The 16,959-nt window shown below is 38.2% G+C and overlaps 1 protein-coding gene across 6 annotated transcripts in view; it reads left to right on the forward strand.

The window, feature by feature from the left end:
• Positions 1-16,959, forward strand: part of BCAS3 (BCAS3 microtubule associated cell migration factor) — a 384,390-nt gene that overhangs the window by 25,928 nt on the left and 341,503 nt on the right. For 5 of the 6 annotated variants that reach the window (XM_035889526.1, XM_009633926.2, XM_035889529.1 and 2 more), the window contains exon 6: positions 793-865. In XM_035889526.1, the coding sequence (XP_035745419.1) occupies positions 793-865 (73 nt within the window). Of the gene's footprint in view, positions 1-792; positions 866-13,706; positions 13,785-16,959 lie in introns of those variants that run through there. The other variant, XM_035889530.1, reaches the window with a different exon arrangement.

The raw sequence follows: 16,959 nt of genomic DNA on the forward strand, positions 1-16,959 counted from the left end.
CGCCTGGGTTAGAGCAGAGGACGAGCCCATGCCAAACCCTGCTGCTGGGGCTACGCTGGGGCTACCTGCTGAAGCTCATATTAAAGGGAGGTTGGACGTGGTGTTAAGAGCCGTGTTTTCCCTTTGCATGAACAGCAGGCAGAGCCCGAGTCTCACTGGAAGCTGCTGGAGGTTGCTTTGTGAACGGCTTAAATCCCTTGGTGGCAGGGCGATTATTGAAGACTGTTTTGAATTTCATCTTGTATTTTCTTAGGCACGGAGCGTGGGCTGCAAGCATGGCTGTGCTTTGGGGGAACACTCGCAGCCCAGCCTGTCATGTGCTAAAGGGAGAGGCTGCTCTTACCCTGTGCTCTTATGGTTAACACACTTACCCTCCACTTCTACCTCCGTAGAATAAATTGGAAACCAATGTGTGAACCCCCCGCGGAGTTGGTGACAGCCTTATTACAGGCAACTTTTATAAAACAATGAAAAGTGAGCAAGTGTTACTTGTTACAGTTACAGAATCCTTAACCCCAACTGAAACGAATAGAAAATAGCTCCAAAATCCCGGCCAGATTTTGCTACTTGTTTTGTTACTCATTGCTGTCTCTTTCAAGAACGGTTCTTCCCGTGTTCGTGACTCTGCCTGTTACTTGTATTTCTATCACTAATCTTGTACAGTTTTGTGTTACATATTCAATATCCTTTCAATATATTGAGCCCCCACAACGCGCACGCTGGTACTTTGAAAGGTAACACGAACAGTGCATAGTGATTTGCTTTTTCTTTTTTTGTTTTCCCTCTTATTAGGTGCTCAGAAATGTGATAACTTTTCTGAGAAGCGGCCTCTTCTTGGTGTGTGCAAAAGCATTGGATCTTCTGGGTAAGAATATTTTTTTTTGTGAGCAAAGTCATATAAATTGTCATCTAGAAAAACCCAGCAGTGGGTTACATCTTTAAAGCTCTGCTCCCTTTTTGCTCATGGGATAACACTGTGAAGTACTCTTAACATTTTTTTCAGTGTGTCAGCATGCGTTTGCATATGACTTAAGCTGTTTAAAAGGAATAAAAAATAGAGACTCTTGATATAAAATAGATGAAGAGGTATTTTAAGTTTATTTTGTTCTCGGTATAATTGCAATTTTATGATTAGCCTTTTCTGCTATTAATCCTGGTCAGAATTATTATTGAGTGTCTAACGCAATCTCTGGGTCTTAAAAAGTAATTAAAAGATGCTTTCAAGCAGCAGTCATATACCAAATGAATTCTGAGCACCAAGCAATTTCATTGTTACAGCCACTCACTGTTTAGTAGCAAAATACATGTTAAATCTACTTTGTGTTAGAAAAATAAGTTAACAGTCTTGTCTTGTGCTCTCTGGACAGTATTGTTGCCCTTCTTCTAAAAGAGGGCCTTAAGATATTTTATGTCTGTTTGATATGCTGGTTCAGACAAATCAAAGGATTTCTATCTATACCTGCAGGAAAATATTTGTTTTTCAAGGGTAATCCTTTACACAGTGATTCAAAGGCTAAACAGTTGAAGTAAATCTTACGGTAGTAAGATTAATTCTGTGCCACACCTTTTTCAATTAAGAATTTAATCGCTCTGGGTGTGGAGGGGGACCATCAAATCTCTGTAGGTATTATTACTGTGTTAAACTAGAATATTCATGTTACCTATCTTAAACGTTTAAAACAAACCCCACGTAGGGTAGAGAAGTGAAATGTCGTTCTATTGATGTGTTTACAACTTGCAAAACTGTTTATAGTGCTGCTTCTCCTTCCCCCTCCCCTCAGTGTATGTAATGTCGTGAATAACTCTTTCTACCAGTGATGCAAATACTGCTCTCGTAGGGCTTTCTGTCTTAATCCAAACATATTTATGTACGTAAAGGATATGTTGGATGGAAAAAACTTTCCTTCGTACCTTTGCCTTAGAAGCCGAGATGTCTGAGAAATGGCCAAACTATAAGGACTGTTGTTTTCATGGGGTTATTGTGTTCCTCAGTTAATGGGAAATACTTCAAAGGTTATTGGTAGTTTCTGCTTTTCTACAAAAAAAGTTCATATGTTTTCAAAATGAATGGATAGGTTTGTGTTACTACTTCTCAGTCGTTAAATACCTGCAAATTGAAGATTTTAAATCAGGCTTTCTGCTGTGACCAGAACTCTAGTACATCATTAAAAAAAGGAGACTGTGCTACAGGCTGCTCTTTACCCAGTTAATAAAGAAGCAGTTTGTTTATGGCAGTAAACCTTCCACAGAAACTTCTGAAACACTTTTCTACGTTTACTCTACATTGCAAGGTATTTTGGAAAGAGTCCTTGCGAATTACCTATTTTGTCAATAGCTTTCAGATTCAGAGGCCTTTGATAGCTTGCCCTCAACTGGAGTCGCCCTCCTTTTAAATTGGCTCAAGTGTCGCACTCGTTTTTTCTTCTGTTACATTTCTGTAATGATTGTTATGCAGAAAGAAGAATTTGTGTAGAACATTAAAATAGCCGTGCCACAAATGGCCTCTGAACCTGAATCACAATTTGAGTTCTGTTTTTGAGGCTTTGTGCTTAACATCGTTTCCTGTATATCTTAATGGTTGTGGACAGATAAAACACCTTGTTTAATCACATATCTGAAGAAAATGCTACGTTTATTCTAGAGGATTTATTCCAAAGCACTTGATATTTTCACTACAGTCATCTCCTCACCTACTTTAGAGATTATGCTGGCTATGGCATGAAATACTGCAGCTGTCAGCACGCTGCTGAGGCTGTGCAGGGAATAGGAGGCCCATTCTGTCTACGGCAATGGCAGGTAAAATAATCAGTGAAATGATGTACCACTGAGACTAAAATATTTCCCATTTAACAGAAAGCTAAACGGAGTGTTTAGAAGACTGAATGATTTTTCTCAAAGGCAACTAGACCAAAGCAGATCCAGAAGTGAAACCCAAGTCTTCCAGCACACAATCTGTGATGCTGATACCTTAAACTACATCGTCTTTCTTTAATATAAACCGAATGAGATTGGATGTGGTAATGACAATGGGGCCAATGTCCAAAACAATTCTGCCAGCAGAGGCGCCCCCCATCCTCCTCTTCACTAGGACCCCAGTTTGTCACTTTTTTTAAAGGAGAAACGTGTGACCTCCTGAAGTGATTTTGCTACTTCCAACAGTCCTCTGGCTTGCTCCCATTCAAATCTTACCCAGGTTATTGTCTAAAATCTGTCAGAATCATTTGCCAAGGAGAGTGATTCGGGGGGGGGGAAACTTGACTTCTTCAGCCTTGATCATCATTGGGATTTTTCCTAGCAGTTCTTCAGAATTTCTGACTACTGGTTGCTCTGCACAAATTTGCAGCTATTGGTACTCTTTTCCTGGAACATCTCCGGTCATTTTGACATGTCCAAATAAGTTTTTGTTGTTATCTGTCATTAATAAATAAGGGACACGGTTAACATTTTGGAAGAGCTTGTGGCTGGCACCATGACTTACTGTTGAAGAATATTTTGGGACCGTGCTCTATCTGGAGGCAATAGTCTAATTTAAATACTTTTCATTGGCAATCCTTTATATAGAATCCATTTTCAGTAGCTCTTCTAGAAAGTGCTTTGAAGTTGTTAATTTTTTTGGATGGAAGGTGAAGAATAAATGCATTTTACACCTGACTTGTAATAAAACCGTAGCAGGTTATTAACTCTTCATTACAGTTTAGGAGTTGCTGTAAATTACCACATGCTATTTTTGACCTTAAGAAAACACGTGTTAAAGAGCTATTAATACTGTGTGTAAACAGTTCTCCGTGATAGATGAGCGATCATACTTTCAAATATGTTGACGTTTTGTGATTTTTATGGACTAGTACATATATTCAAATGCATAGAAATCTTTGAGAAATTTGAATTCAGCATGTATGAAAATTACATGAGCAAGTTTTAAGTGTTAAAGATGCTAAGCCATTAAAGTAATACAAATCTGATAGAATATAGGTTTTTTATCTAGATCCACTGCACTGACACTTAATAGTATTTTATCTTTTAGGACTATATCAATGAGATATTGACACGTTCAAGTTAGGAGCTGGGATTTCCTGGTTCTGACCACTAGTCTGCATTAGTGGTTACCATCAGGAAATTCTTCTCTTTTGCTTTAGCTGTAAAGTAAATACACTGTAATGAGAGAAACATGATAAAAAGGTATTCTTTTTAATGTAGAACATTTGTCAATCTGAAATCCAAAGAATTTTCAAGTAGTGATGAATTAATAACTTCAAAAATATCACTTATATGAAGCAACTTCAGTACTTTTCGCTCTCCCTCTAATGTACCTTGTACTTTAATGGAAAGAAATTAATGAATAATTTTGTCTGTGATAATATGCGAGGACTTCTTTCCTTCGTTATGAAACAAAGATGAGTATAAAAGTACTTTGCGCAAGATAATGTTTGCCTAAAATCAATGTTTAGATTTGTTTCACTCCTGAATTTTTTTTTCATTGTCATTTACGTAGTGAAAGATCTCTTGGTAACTTAGAAATACAATAGTTTACCCTGGAGATCCCCTGATGTTTTACTGAATTACAGACTTTTGACGGGTCTAAAAATATCTTGTTAAATTTTAGTATGTCTCCCACAGATTTAACAATGTATTAACTTAGAAATGAACTTCTGGCTAACTTGGCATGTGGATTGCATCTCTTTGGTGATGTAACCTAATACTGTAGCCACTGCTATATATGCTGCTAAAACTTCTATTCCTTTGAATATCAGTATTAAGGTCTTAACCTTCAGTTTAATATTTCTTAATTTTAAATCCTGATTTCATTGAGACATTCATGGCTGAGAACCTGCTTTAAAAAGATCTATTTTAGTGTATTTAAAATTCTAAACTTTGTACTTTGAAATTAATTTCTGGCACCTGCTTCATGTAAAAATTCTGTAGAGAGAGATTTGCCACTAATCTCAATCCTTGTGTTCCCCACAATGAGTATTTGACCAGGGAAGGCTAAATTTGTGTTTTCTAAACTTTTGCCTTGTATCTGAGTTTCTGACTAGCTTTTGGTACACACATTTTTGTACTTGAAAGGTCCAATTTTCCATCTAGTAAAATGACTGAAATGTCTAGCATGGTTTCACTATATAATCTTTTCAAAACAATAGTTTTCGCAGCCCCCAAAAAGGATGCAGTCTTGACACATAAATGGGAAACAGATTGTGTGTTTTGGCTGATACTACTGTGCTGGTTTAGATGTTGGTTCAGTCAACTTCAGTCTTAGATTACAAGATTTGCAAATTAAAGGAAAACCAAAAAGGAAAGAACATCTGCATAAATTTTGTTTTTGTGGCATTCTGTGGAGGCATGCTTACTTTGTTCTTGGTGATAAGATAAACAAATCTTTATACACGCACAAAATGAATTGATGGGGTTTGGTACATATTCATGAATTTTCTAGGTGGTGAAACATCAAGATTAGTAATCTGTAAAGTGAATGGCGAATTTTTTTTTCCCTCCCCTCAAAAAAAAGTAGTAGTGGTGGCCGCAAAACTGCATGGCAGGACCAGTCAATGTGTGCTGTTTGGAGATAACTAGATAAGACCAGTTATGTTAAATGGAAATGTATTCCTGTTTTCCTTGTCTGTGTTGTTGAAACCCTGGTTTGGAACGTACTGGATCTGTAGAACACCTTCAGATACATGAGAGAGGTCCAAGATACACTAGACGTGGTTTTTGTTCTGGTCAAATGTAAATGTACCGATAGCTTTAATTTGCATAATGCTTCATTTTAGCTAATGGAGATGTTTAAGGGGAAATTGACTGGTATAATTTTGTTTTCTTTTAGATTATTAAGAAAGAAATCGGGGTTTGAGAGTGATTGCAAATCTGCCCTTCAGTAGATGATATAGGTAACAAGAAAGTTAACAAAACAGAACTGACCACTCGAGGGCGGGGGGGAGGGGGGAACCCCAAACTTTGTAGGTGCAGAGAGAAGGGGTCAGGGAAGACAGAGATGAGTAATTGCAGTGGCTTACATATGAAACCCCTCTCTTGAGTACAGAACACTTTAAATACTTAAAACCCTTGTATCTACCTTTCCTCAAATACCAAGCATTCTCATGACTCTGTGTGTTACCCCATCATGCTTAATTATGAGTTACCAAACTTTGTTTTTACTCTAAAGATTTTTTCTTTCCTTCTTTTTTTTTTTTTTTTCCTTATTAGCTGAGCAGTTTGTCATACATAAGGGACAAAATTCATGTAATGAAATGCATACCAGTCTAGCTAATGGATTGTACCAGTACCCCTGTGGGCTTACAGCAGGGTAGGATTTAACCCGTCGTTCTGCGATTCACTGACTAGCAGCAAAGATGACTTAAAATTCCTACTCACCTCACCCACTTGTGCTGCTGCCTCTGCACTGCTGCTTTCTGCATCCCTGGGCTCTGTCACTTCAGCTGGCTGTAAAACTGTACAGGAAAGGAGATGACAGAAATAATCCAAGTAAAAAATAATGTTCCAATTTTATTTTTTAATGATACGGATTATTTCAGTCACCTGGTTTACGAACAATTGCATGCAAAACTGCAAGGTGCAGCTGAGAATGTGGTCGATTGTAGCATGAAGGTGGGAATGAGCACAGAGGAAGGAATTCCCTTAGGTTAAGTTTGCTGCCGAAGCTGGTTGGCCATGAACTGTGGTCTCGCTTGCTATAATGCTTTATTCTGTTGCCCTTCCCTCTTTTAGCAGAGAAAAACAAAGAAGGTAAAAATTCTGTAAGTGATTTGTCCTGACAACCATGTTTCTGGGTAGCAATATTTCATCTTCTGTTAAAACAGCAGGAGATGGGGGAAAAAAACCCATAATCTTGAAGATCTCCTTGAAATGCAACCCAGATCTCTAAGCCATCCTTACAAAAAATGTCTGACACTTTGGTGCATTTGTCCTTTGTCCGAATAGCCAAATATAGATACATAAAAGGTTAGGAATTTATGCCAAAATCTTTTATGTACGCATATATGATAGGTAACTATACAAGTATAGCTAACTGAAAGATCAGGTATAGAAATTAAAAAGTAAAAGTTTGAGGCCAGTAGACTTTCCAACACTCTACATGATGGAGAGTGAAGGACCTCAGTCAGTAACGTATGCAGCCAGCCCATAGCATGTGTTAGCTTTCTAGCATATATTTTTAGAAAGACATACTAATTTAATGCTGTCAAGTGATGGAAAATTTTGCATGACTTGAAGAATTGGACGGGAGGTCATGTAAGGGCATGAGAAGCAAGAGGTAATCTTTTTTAATCATGGGAGGAGAAAGGAAATAAGGGCAAGTTAAAGAAGGAGGAGTAGTAGAGCAAGCAAAATGTATAACTTTGGCTAGCCAGCCTTTTTTTTTTTTTTTTTTTTTTTTCTTCCCCTGCTGATCAGTTTACAAGGCAAATCAATTGGCAGCAGATTTTCAGGAAGCGTGCTTTATTAACATGGCTACTGCAGATTAAAACCTACTAACCTTAACACAAGTTTAACTCGGGAACGTGTTTATGGGAGTGTTACGGTTTAGGTAGAAAGCAGCTTTACATGAGTAAGAATAGAAACAATGCAATTACAGTGTTAATATTTTCTCACGTTAATATTTTAAGATCACATGACCACATTCCTTATCTGACAAGGTAACTAGTTAATGCTAAAATCCAGTGTCCAGTTCTAAGTGTCCGTGGCTTTTAATGTTTAAAACTAGCTAACTGTGAAATGATTTGTCGGAGATAAACAGCAAAGCTTTCCGGAAGGATCACCCGAGAGAAGGAAATTAGCTGTGATGAATGAAGTTCGTATTCGCAGTTCTCAGAGTGCTCAGAATAACCCTCCCTGGAATATTTTGACTGGAATGCCATTGCAAACGCAGCGGTTATGCCATGGACTTGCCAGAGACTGAATCATGCAATTGAGCGTGTAAAGGGTGTATCCACGCAAGATAAAATACAGCACGTTTTTTTTAAAATCACACATAAAAATGGGTTGGACAGATGGTTATGATTTTCAATTGTCTTGAACACCATGAAATAGATTTCATGAAGTTTGTTAAATATTTGTGGTCTTTTATGGAAGACTACGCAAAATTCGGTCATATTTTTTTCTCCCCAGCCTTATTTTTTGAAGGCTGTCAAGGATATACAAGTTTAAATTTCTAAAGAGCAAACTTAATTTAATTGGTTTTGTTCTAAAAAGTATAGTAGAACCTTTTAAGTTGGGTAAAGTGCTCTTGTTTGTTATCTTTGAGGGATTGAGTCCCAAAGGCTCTTGTACTGTTGAAAAACTGTAAAGCATCATTAACTGCAAAGTGTGCCGTCCCATCAACTGCCTCGCAAAGATTTCCTTCCGTTCTAGCAGATGAAAAACATTATCCTCTCTGGTTATTGTAGGAAAAATCAGTTTAGCCTTAACAGGTTGTGTGGTAGCTTTTAAGATCCTGAGAGACGCAACCCCTGAATAAAGTAGTTTAAATTCCTTTTAGTGATGTTGGATTTGATTGTTATGTGCTAAAGATAGCAACGTTCTTAAGATTAAGAAGAGCTCTTCACGTCCCGGAATGTTTTCTTGTAACTTGTTTCTATAATTATATTAACGTACTTCAAGTATTTTTGCAAGGTTGAAGTCATGTTTTCTGGAAATTCTGTGAATTTTCTCACAGATAAAATGCAAGGAGATCGAGCTGTAAGGGAAGAAGGTAGCGTTTCCATTTGTAAATACCAAGGGTAGGAAAGGTCTGGTGCTCTTCTGATACGGCAAATGTTTGTCTGAGTGAAGTATAGTAAGAAATAACCTTTGAACTATAATAAACTGTTAATCTTGGATCAAAACTGGAAGGAAGAAATCGAGCATTTGGGGTCAAACTTTGACCAGTTGGTGAGAACTATGGGTAGTTTCGACCTTCTAAAGCTTTGATTTATTAAGCTGTAAAAAGATAAACCTTTTTCTCAGCGATCCCTGGGATAGCGTGGAGGTTTGGGAGAGCAGATTTCCGAGCCGAGGCATAGTTTCATTTTACTGCTGTTCCAACCCCCCGTGCGTGTAATGATACGGGGAGGAGATGGAGGGAAGGAAGTAGCCTTTTGCTAAATGCACAGCCAGATAAAACCAGCTGGAGCACATACCTTCCGTGAGTAACTTGTCAAAAGAAGCACTACAGGGAAAAGATAATGCACAGCGCCATTACAGGCAAAGCTGCTGGTTCCAGGGCCACTTTAAATTCCACTTTAAATTATTAAATACTGTAAACGCTATAAAGTTAATTAGAAGAGGAACAAACTCTACAAAGATAAATGTGTTTTCAATATGTTTCTCAGGGAGGGTACAGTAGAAACCAGTGAATGAGAGGAAATTTATTTCTGGCAGCACTCTAGACATGGAACTGTGGTTGAACTTTTTACCCTAATTACGTCCCCGCTAATGCCTGCAGCGGTCTGGAATCAAAGCGGCCCTTCAGGCCCTGGAAAGTCTCTGATGTGGCGAGCGTTTGTTGTGTGATGAGGGTTACTTAAGAAAAAACGGAATATTGTGACAGGATTTTTCAAAATTTCTCAGTTACCACCCACCTCACTTGTTGCCTACAAAAATAGAGTAATTGTTTGCATCTGTGTGTTTTTGTCTGTCTTAGAAATAACTGTTATAAATCAAAGTGACATAGACCCAGAGAACATTTCGGGATTATATTTTCTTTTCTTATATGTTTTAGTGTTATTCCTACGTTATATACTGTAAGAAGGATTTAAAGTACATTGCAAAGTAGTTAGAAATTGCAGGATGATTTAAGCTGCTCTCTTTTTCTGAGGCTACTATCCCCAGCAGATACCGAGTTCTCAATCAATTCAAAGATGATGCTATTTAATATGGTTTTTCCTAAATAACAACCGTCACCCCACGGTCGTCGTTTTAGCAGCTGATTATGAACTGCATTAACTTACAGCCCTCGTATCTATATCCTTACACAATTGCTGCCACTTGTGCAATTCACTACAGCTTGATGGTATTTGAACTTTGCAGCTGTTACTAAATGCCATTTTCTGACTTACAGTGGTCTCTGGAGTCCTCCTTGTCCTTTTTCTTTTCGTTCTTTCCTTTAATAATATTTAATATACAGAGGAAAAGTCAAGGGAGTTTGCTGAGCTCAAGCATTCATGTATGGATTAGATTCTTTTAAATCTCTGAAGTGAGGAAAAAGACAATTAAAACACAATAAGTAGAATCCATTTTAAAAAGTCTGATATAATTATTCTTTTTCTCTAGTTCTGATCTATTTTTGAAGGAGAATGAATATATTTTGTTAGCTTTAGAATTTTATATTTATAAATGTTTTAAAATGCATAATACAGATTTTTCTTCACTAATTCAAAATAGAAATTTAGAAGGCTCCTTCTTTGTGAAAAAGCTGTAAAGCATGTTCTGAAAAAAAGGTCTTGCTTAATCCGTTCTTTCTTTGCGTTCTGATTAGGTAATATATTGAGAATATTGCTTGAGGAGACCCCTTACCGCATTTTTGGATGGTTGCTCACAAACTTATTTGTAAAATTAATTGTGATTTAAATTATTAATAGAATATTTGTACAGTATAATCATCTCATTTTACAGGTGAGGCATTAATAAAATGACACTAAAAGTTTTAATCAATTTTGCCTGCACAGTGTGAAGGACCATATCTCCCTGGTGATTGACTCTGTGGTGCGAATGCAGTATTTCTGCATGCCTTTCCTTAGCAATTGTAATTCCTTCTGGAAATATCAGCTGCATTTCACTATGGAATTTCTCCAAATTCTACGAAAGTGGTCCAGTAAAGGAGGCGGCTATGTCAGTGGCTTCATTAGGAGAAAGGCTATAACATAAGCTAATGCTTTTTTTGATGTTAAGCAATTCTGTAGCATCTCAACCATAAGGCCAGGTGAAAGAAAAGCAGGCTGTTGGTTTTGCTATTGACGGGGGCTCCTTGTTTGGAGTAATTGCTTTCGGGTACTATTTCGTATGTTCAAACCAGCTTCCAGCAAGTTCAGTTACAGTGAAAATTTTGCACATGTGAAGATCATGGTCTGCTATGTCAAGTCATAAATTAAATAAAGTAAGACATAAGAACATATAATTAATGGGCACTTCTGAAACTTTTGGCCTACCTGATTGGGACTAAAACCTCAGAGAGGCTTTGTTGTTCACAGCGCTTTTCGAGTGCCTTAACCAGTGCCTTAACCGTAAGATCTAAGCTTATGTCTGCTCAGCTTCAGTCATCTGCACTCTAAAGCCCTCTAAGTCTTTCTTGGAAATGGAATTGTTTTCCAGCTTCTCAAAAATCGTAATTCAAACCATATAAACAATTACATCTTAGTAGACTTGTAAGCAACTGAAAGATGTCGTGCTGTCATGCAATGTGAGGTGGCAAGGCTACTTAACACGGAGGTGATCAAGTGTTGCACAATCCCATTAGTTTCTGCTTATGTTGTTAATGACAGCAATGGCAAACCTATTTCAGATGAAACAGGTTGGTGCAGGGTTTTGTCTTTAATGTTGAATCCAAAAAGTGGTTTTGCATGGGGGTTGGGATGACAGGGCAGGTGGGTGTGGAGCTGCTTCCTTAATTTGGCCTGTGGTGGTGGTGGTGGTTACCTATGAGATGAGGAGATGCCAGTAGGCCTGTCAGAGCCATGAGTCAGAAGGTAGAGCACAGAAAAGAAAAAAAATTAAAAATCTGAAACCTAAAGCAATTTTGTAACAAGAATCAACAGGATAAAATATTTGGACCTTCATAATACTTTCGCCATGTTAACAGTTGCCGGTAAAAACACCTTTTACATATTAATTATCGAGTATTGAGTCACACACAAGATGGAGTCTATCCTACACAGGTCGCAGAGGAACATGGCACTCGATAGCTGAGCAAAGGTTTGCTCTGTGTTTTTGAGGAGCTTTGTAGTGCACTTTGGAGCAATGAGTTCTGCTGACCGTCAGTTTAGATGGGTTTTTGCTTTGGGTAGAATTCTGGATTTGTTAAATGTAACAATATCACAAATATATGGAATTAGTGTACGTATGCTGCAATAATCAACCGCCACCTGTGTTAGGTATCCTATCTTCTGATACACCATTGATCAGAAAGTACTGTCAATAACTAATGCTTCAGAATAAAGAAAAAAACTTTCATATTGATTTGGGGGTTTATACATACTGGCAATTTGTAAAATCTAGGGCTGTAAGTGGCTCCACAAAATGCTCTATTTGGGTTCCTGGTGAAATCTGGCTGTAGCTGAGATAGTTCAGCCTCAATTTGCTCTGTGTTGTGCTCCCAGAAATCTGATATTTTTTTATTAAGCTGTGACATGCACCTGTCTCTTGATATGGATGAAGTTTCCATTTTTTTTATTTTGGTCCATCTTACGGTGTAGGATTTATTACAACACAGATTGCATGCATCTGTCTTAGTGGTGAATTGTGCTTCATTTGACAGTAAGAAGGAGGACAGGACAACTCTTAAATTTATTTCATTCTCTATTTTTGGAGGAAACCCATCTACCAGATTATAAGGTTAATCAGCTGATCATAGACGTAGTAATCTTCGATAGAGGTATGACAGAAACGTAGTTGTATTCTATTCGGAAGTAAATCCTTGCTTACGCTCTCCTAGATTTACAGAAATGTTTCCGGTTAAGCATATGATCATAGAATGATCGAGGATAGCCAGTGCAGTTTCATACCTTTTATATAAAAGGACTTTTTGGTTACATGCAAGAAGAAAATCTAGTCGAGAATATACCAGAAAAATTTATTCTGATCTGAAAAGCGGAGCTCCAGATGTACTATTCCTCAGTGATAGCTGTGGTCAAGTAAGCCTTGTAGATAAACAAATCTCTTGAGATGCCGCTAATCTTCCTGTATTAACTAACTCGAAATATGATGGGACAGCTCTGTTTTGTAACATGTGGTATGTCTCAGTGAAGTGGAAAGTGTGTCGCGCTCTGGTCTCTCGGCAAAAGCATGCCACAGCTGAGGAGCCAGCTTGTGCTATATTTTACACTTCAGCGACAGGCATGCCACATGCCATAGAATGAAGCAACGTAATACAACATGCTGCGGTACGTAAAGGTAGGTTGTAGGCTCTTGTATGGCTTTATTTAGCTTCGTGCCGTTTTGAAATTTTAAAATAACAAATCTAGGAAGCCTCTTCTGATGAGGAGAACGAGTAATGTTGTTATGGGCAGAAAAACCAATAGTAGCGACGTGTTAGGTGCTGCTGGTAATGCAGAGTGGGGGAAGAGCCATCTGCTGCCAAACCTGGAGAGTAATTGGGAGGTTGCTGAGCATATTTTGAAGGATTCACTTTCCCTTTTACTGTTCTCCTTGAACTGATGCTGCTTTTCTTCTAGTATCTGTTACAATAATACCAATATGTTGATAAAACCTACTCTTAGAGTTTCTTCCTCTTGATGATGTACAACGCAGTCCTGACACCTCGACCGCAGGTAGGATGCAAAGGAGCTATTGATTTGATTGAACAAAAGTGAACATAATGGTTGTTGAAAGTACTCGAAACTGAAAAAAAATCCATGACCTGATTCCATCAGTTCAAAAAAATCTGTTCCAGGATTGTGAAGAAAACTTGGATTTTCAGATTCTTCCCCCATACAGCCCCAAGAGCGGAAATCAACTTTTCACTCTGCATTTGGCCCGGGGCTTGCCTGTCATATGAAGTGTGGTATGTGATTGGGAGTATCAGCAGCGGCATCTGAATGTTCATCTGAAGTTGCAGATGATGGCAGTGTGCAGAACTGGTGAGGAGATGTTTGTCTGCATTGCCCTTCAGTAGCTTGGCTTTTTACTACGTTGAATGTCATGTTCTGAAGTTCATATATTTAATGTAGTATGGCCAGATCAATAACTAGATCTCTTCCCGTGCCCTGCGTGACAGGCATTTGCTGCACCTTTTCTGCTGGCAGAGCTACGGTAAGCTTTAGGAAGTAGGAGGATTTTTGTTGTCCACTAGAGGCTGCAGCAGAGAAGCCCATTTCTGTCGGTGTCCAGCTAATCACAAGTTCAGTGTGTGGTACTGCACAAACCGTACAGGGGGAATAGCTTGCCTTCACCCATGGTGAAGTATCAGTCCGTGTAGGAAAGGATGGCAGGAATCCATGTATCTGCATTGTTATTCATTGTACAAGAAAAACATCATAAAATTACGTGAGTAGTACACTGAAAATGCTTGAACGTGAAGTTCAGCGTAGTAGGTCCTCAATCCAGATAACTATTGTATCACCTGTAAACACTTGATGTACTTTTATATTTTTTGGTTAATGTTCTTTGTCTACAGAAACATGCCTTAAACATAATTACACTTGTTTTGATCTTTCAATTTAAAATGTTAGGAACAATTAATTAATCTTTATGCTACTTTGGTTTTTTAAATGAATGTGCAAAGCATATTTATAGAGTGGTAGATCTCCCTACAGCCATCAGCCTGTTTTTAATGTTTTCTTCATTTCTTTGGGGGGGAAAAAAACCAAACAAACCACCAAAACAACCCCAAACTAAACAAACCAAACCCCCAACTTTAAGTAGCTTTTGTGTGGACACCCATTTTATCTTAAAACTTTGTTCCCATCTCTCTTTTCCCACATCTGTTTCTTAGTAGCACAAGTAAGTATAGTTGTGTTGCACTTTCAGATAAAACTCAGAACAGTTTAAAATCTGTTCTATGCTTTCTATTTTGTTTTAGAAGCTTATTTCTTTGGTGATAACTTTTATGTGTTCTGACCGCTTTAAAGAAACAGTGTGTGCTGTGCTAGCAGAAGAGGACTGTGCAGGGTTTGCTTACAGAAAGCTGTATTAATTTCCAGATGAATTTGCTAATAATAGATTATTTTTTTTTTCTATTCAAGTATGTGATCACCTTGTACTTAGCAACAAGATGGAACATTCTTAAATATTTTTAAGGGAAAACTTTCTCTGTATTGCTTGTAACGAAGGGCTTCTTTTGACACCTTTTAAAAAGAAATAACATCTGGAGCTATACAGTTCAAGGTAACTGCAGGTTTGGCCCATAGCACTTTGCTTTGAGCATTTGAAATGTGCCTGAAATTCTCAGATCCAAACTTTTAAAAAAAAATGGGCTGGCAACTGTTTCTCACAGGTATGAGACTTCTGTATTGTCTGCTAAAGTTACGACGGCCTGTCTGGTGATGAGTCAGTATTAAATACCGTGTTCCAACATCTTACTTGCTGCATTATTAATGCAATGCAGTCTCTTTTTTTTTTTTTTTTTTTTTCTTCCCCCTACCACCTATGTTCTTCCTTTAGTGCTTTTTGGATAATGAACCTTTTGAATTAGGACTCTTCTTGCAGCGTGTTTTTGTGAAGTGTCTGGTATGTTCATGCCATATGAATAATATGATAAATGCTGTTCGTGGCGCACGCGTGTCCTGTGGACATTGCGCTCCATTGTTATGGTAAGTGGATGCACTTGATCTCCTGGAGGGGAGTGCTGGCCTTGCCACTTAGAAGCAGCACTTGACAACTGATTCATGGGATGGTAATTAGAACGGCTTCACAGAGGTCTGTATATCTAAGACTCAACAGCGAACATCGGCTAGTGAACGATAAACAAGGATAAAACAGTGGGAAGAAGCTGGCTTGGAAGCCAACAGAAAATAGGTGGTTAGTTTTTTTTTTTTAATGAAAAAAGGAACTGATGGAAGAAACTGAGGCTTGTCATCTGCTGTAGTAGAAGAGAGACTGAAATATGTGCAGATGATCTTAAAGGTCTTTTCCAACCTAAACGATTCTATGGAGAACAACTTATTTTTTTTCTCCTCAAAACCAGTGAATTCCAGGTATTAAGTTAATTCATTACCTTAGCTGGTCATACAGAGAGTACAGAAGTAAACAGCAGAGCGATCCCCTGGCATGAAATTGGCTTTTTATTGAAATCTCTTCCAAAGGTATGCTGTTGCAAATGTTTTGCTAAAGGTAGGGATCTTTTCCTATAGCTCTTTAATTAAATTGATAAAAAGTTAATAGGCGATAAAAATATCTCATTGCCCTTGAAAAGGACAATGTGTACAGGACTGGGTAGAACATTTTAAAAGCACTTACAAATGGTAACGCATACATGAAGATAGACATGAGGAATAAGGCAGAGAATTTACTTGCTTTATAATAAGCTTATTTTAATGTGCTATTGCCATTAAGTAGCCTCTGAACAGCGTTACAAGCTTGTCATCATACGGCAATGTGATTTATTTGGTTACAAGTCTAGCCTTTTAATGAAGTTTAGCTTCTTGAAGATTCATTTCTGCTAAAGATAAAATGGACACAAATTTGGCTTAAAGAGATCTGACGTGGTTGCTTGACACCTTTATCTTCTATAATTTACTGCTGGGCAGCTAATTATGATAATAGGAGTTTGCCTGTAGACAGGGAAGGTCTATACAGTACCACACCTTGCAGTTAAAGATAGTTATTTTCACCTATGGATAGGGATTTATGTCGCTGCAGAGGGAGAAAGACAAGATACCGATGGCTTTCCTGCAGTGGTTTGCAGGCTTCAGGACCGCGGTGGAGCCTCGGGTTCCCTCACAGACCGTGACCCGAGTTACGGATGCAGATGGACACCAGTCCTGCCCAAGTTGTTTTAACAGTTGGACTTCTACCCTGTGAAGAAACGCCTTGCTTACCGAACTGCAGAAACAAAATACTGCTAACCTCGAAATCAGGAAAGTAGAAGGAGAAATGATTAACGCAGTTTTTAACCATTAGCATCGGTAAGATGCAGGGATCAACGCTTTAGATACTGGTTTGATCTTTTTCAAGACTTTTCACTTAGGAAGAAGTGGTACCTCTACTCCCAGATCTTTGCACCTCTGTTCTGCCTACCTGATGTAATGTTGCAGAGGAGCTGAGGCGCGTTGGTTCACTTTTTATCTGTTCCCTTTGGTCAAAAAATAAGCGGTT

This window comes from Egretta garzetta, unplaced genomic scaffold (assembly GCF_000687185.1).
Source record: "Egretta garzetta isolate BGI_Z169 unplaced genomic scaffold, ASM68718v1 scaffold112, whole genome shotgun sequence".
In the NCBI taxonomy this organism is placed as follows: Eukaryota; Metazoa; Chordata; class Aves; order Pelecaniformes; family Ardeidae; genus Egretta; species Egretta garzetta.